This window comes from Daktulosphaira vitifoliae, unplaced genomic scaffold, assembly GCF_025091365.1.
Source record: "Daktulosphaira vitifoliae isolate Bord-2020 unplaced genomic scaffold, ASM2509136v1 Scaffold_1, whole genome shotgun sequence".
Lineage (NCBI taxonomy): Eukaryota > Metazoa > Arthropoda > Insecta > Hemiptera > Phylloxeridae > Daktulosphaira > Daktulosphaira vitifoliae.
Genome location: NW_026099572.1, coordinates 38,343,893 through 38,345,785, shown reverse-complemented (window position 1 = coordinate 38,345,785; position 1,893 = coordinate 38,343,893). Strand labels below are relative to the sequence as shown.

Genomic DNA, 1,893 nt, shown 5'->3' with positions numbered 1-1,893 from the left:
TAAGTGCCCTTATAAACATAAAGCAAAAATATTTTTTGCGTGTATTTCATTTTTCCGTATTTTTGCTAATTTCTACTATAAAGTAATAATTTAATTCATATTTGATATAATTTTTTAGATTTAAATTTTTATATCCGGTAAGATGTATTTTTAACGAGAAAATTAGTGCAATTATGCTTCTTATGTTTAGTAAAATTTATTTTTTTGTTACTTAAATTATAATTCAATTACTGTGTAAATGCAATATTTATTAGTAAAAAAATTGTCTACTTTAAAATTAATAGCAGTATTTCCATTTAGTGGCCTATATATTTGGGTATGAAGTTGGACCCAATGGACAGTTTCATCACGAAAACAAAGGGCCTGATGGATTTACATATGGTTGTTATGGTTACGTTGATCCAGAAGGAAATTTGCAAGCCACACATTACATTTCTGATGGATGGGGTTACCGTGTAGTAACTCCTGGTCAATCAGTTGAAATATTTCATCACAAACATGAAGAAAATCAGGAAGAAAATCAAGTTTCGGAAACTTCAGGTAGTGGATCTGAACATGAACATCATGGACACCATGGAGTTGTAACTGCTTGGGGTGATTTATACTTCCCAAAAGGATGTGGAGGGGGTAGACCAATTGATGGTTCAATTGGTAAACCAGGTTCGTTATAAGTAACTCATTTTTAGTTGATATCTATTTATAAGTNATAAGTCTTTAGAATGAGTATATATAGGGAGGCATATACACACATCAAATATAAATAAGAAATATCTTCTCATTAGGGGAGACGACAGTGATGAGATCTTTGATATTCATTGAAGTTAATGAATCTAAATGATACAATAATTAAATGATTTGAAACATAATATGTTTAATATATTATATTAATTAAAAATAATTTTAACTGATTTACGTAAAATATATTTTAATGAAACAAAACATTTTTCATAATAAAATATAGTTTGCAGATCTGTAAAAGATACTTTGAAAATGTATTTTAACTCGGGGCTTGAAATCGTATTCAAAATGTTATGATTTAAAATGTTACACTAACAAAAAACTATTGGATTTGTATAACGTAAAAAAATACGATTAACGAAAAATGTATAATAATGGTAAAAGATACACAATTTCGCTCGAATACGTTCTTAAATAATCTACCCATTAAATATTTGTCGTCAAATATAGATATTTCATAAAAGATGTCAATAAATTTTCAAATATTTTAAAATATCTATCATTGTATTCATAAAAAATACACGTAACTTAACATTTTTATTTAATTTTCTGTTAGGAATACATATCTACAAAATTGACGCATATTTAAACGTTCTTGGAATAATAATATCTTATTTTTCTTGAGATAATTGAGTATTCTAAAATTATTACTATTTTTACCTAAAAATGTTAAAAATAGCATGTGTAAATTATACAGAAGAAATATTTATAAAAAACCAAGTTCACATGTCCCATTTTAATAAAGAAAATTATTATTTTGGCTTACCCACTTTTTTTTCGAGCGGCCGTGATTTAAGTTTAATTTATATCTGTATATTAATATTTAATTATTATATTTATATTTATAATTTTACTATCATACAATTAAATAAAAAATAACTAAATATTTTACTAAAAGAAACTCTATAGCATTAATTTATAATTTTTAATTGCATAATAAATATAAAATCATTAATTTTTTATATATTTTTAGGTTATCCAGGTGCTCCGGGTGCTCCAGGTTCTCCAGGCTCTCCTGGATCTCCAGGCGTCCCAGGCTCATTTGGTTATCCAGGTTCTTTAGGTCAACCAGGCATACCTGGTAAACCAGGCTCTCCAGGGTCTCCAGGCACTCCAGGTTTCCCAGGCCAACCAGGATCTCCAGGATCTCCAGGA

General features: G+C 27.7%; 1 protein-coding gene across 1 annotated transcript in view; it reads left to right on the top strand.

Annotated features, from left to right (window-relative positions):
* Positions 1 to 173: 173 nt before the first annotated feature.
* The window catches only part of LOC126893487 (collagen alpha-5(IV) chain-like), a 208,400-nt gene continuing 206,680 nt past the window's right edge, over positions 174 to 1,893 (top strand). Inside the window, exons 1-3 of the mRNA XM_050663761.1 lie at positions 174 to 189; positions 301 to 660; positions 1,712 to 1,893. Of these exons, the coding sequence (XP_050519718.1) occupies positions 174 to 189; positions 301 to 660; positions 1,712 to 1,893 (558 nt within the window). The remainder of the gene's footprint in view (positions 190 to 300; positions 661 to 1,711) is intronic.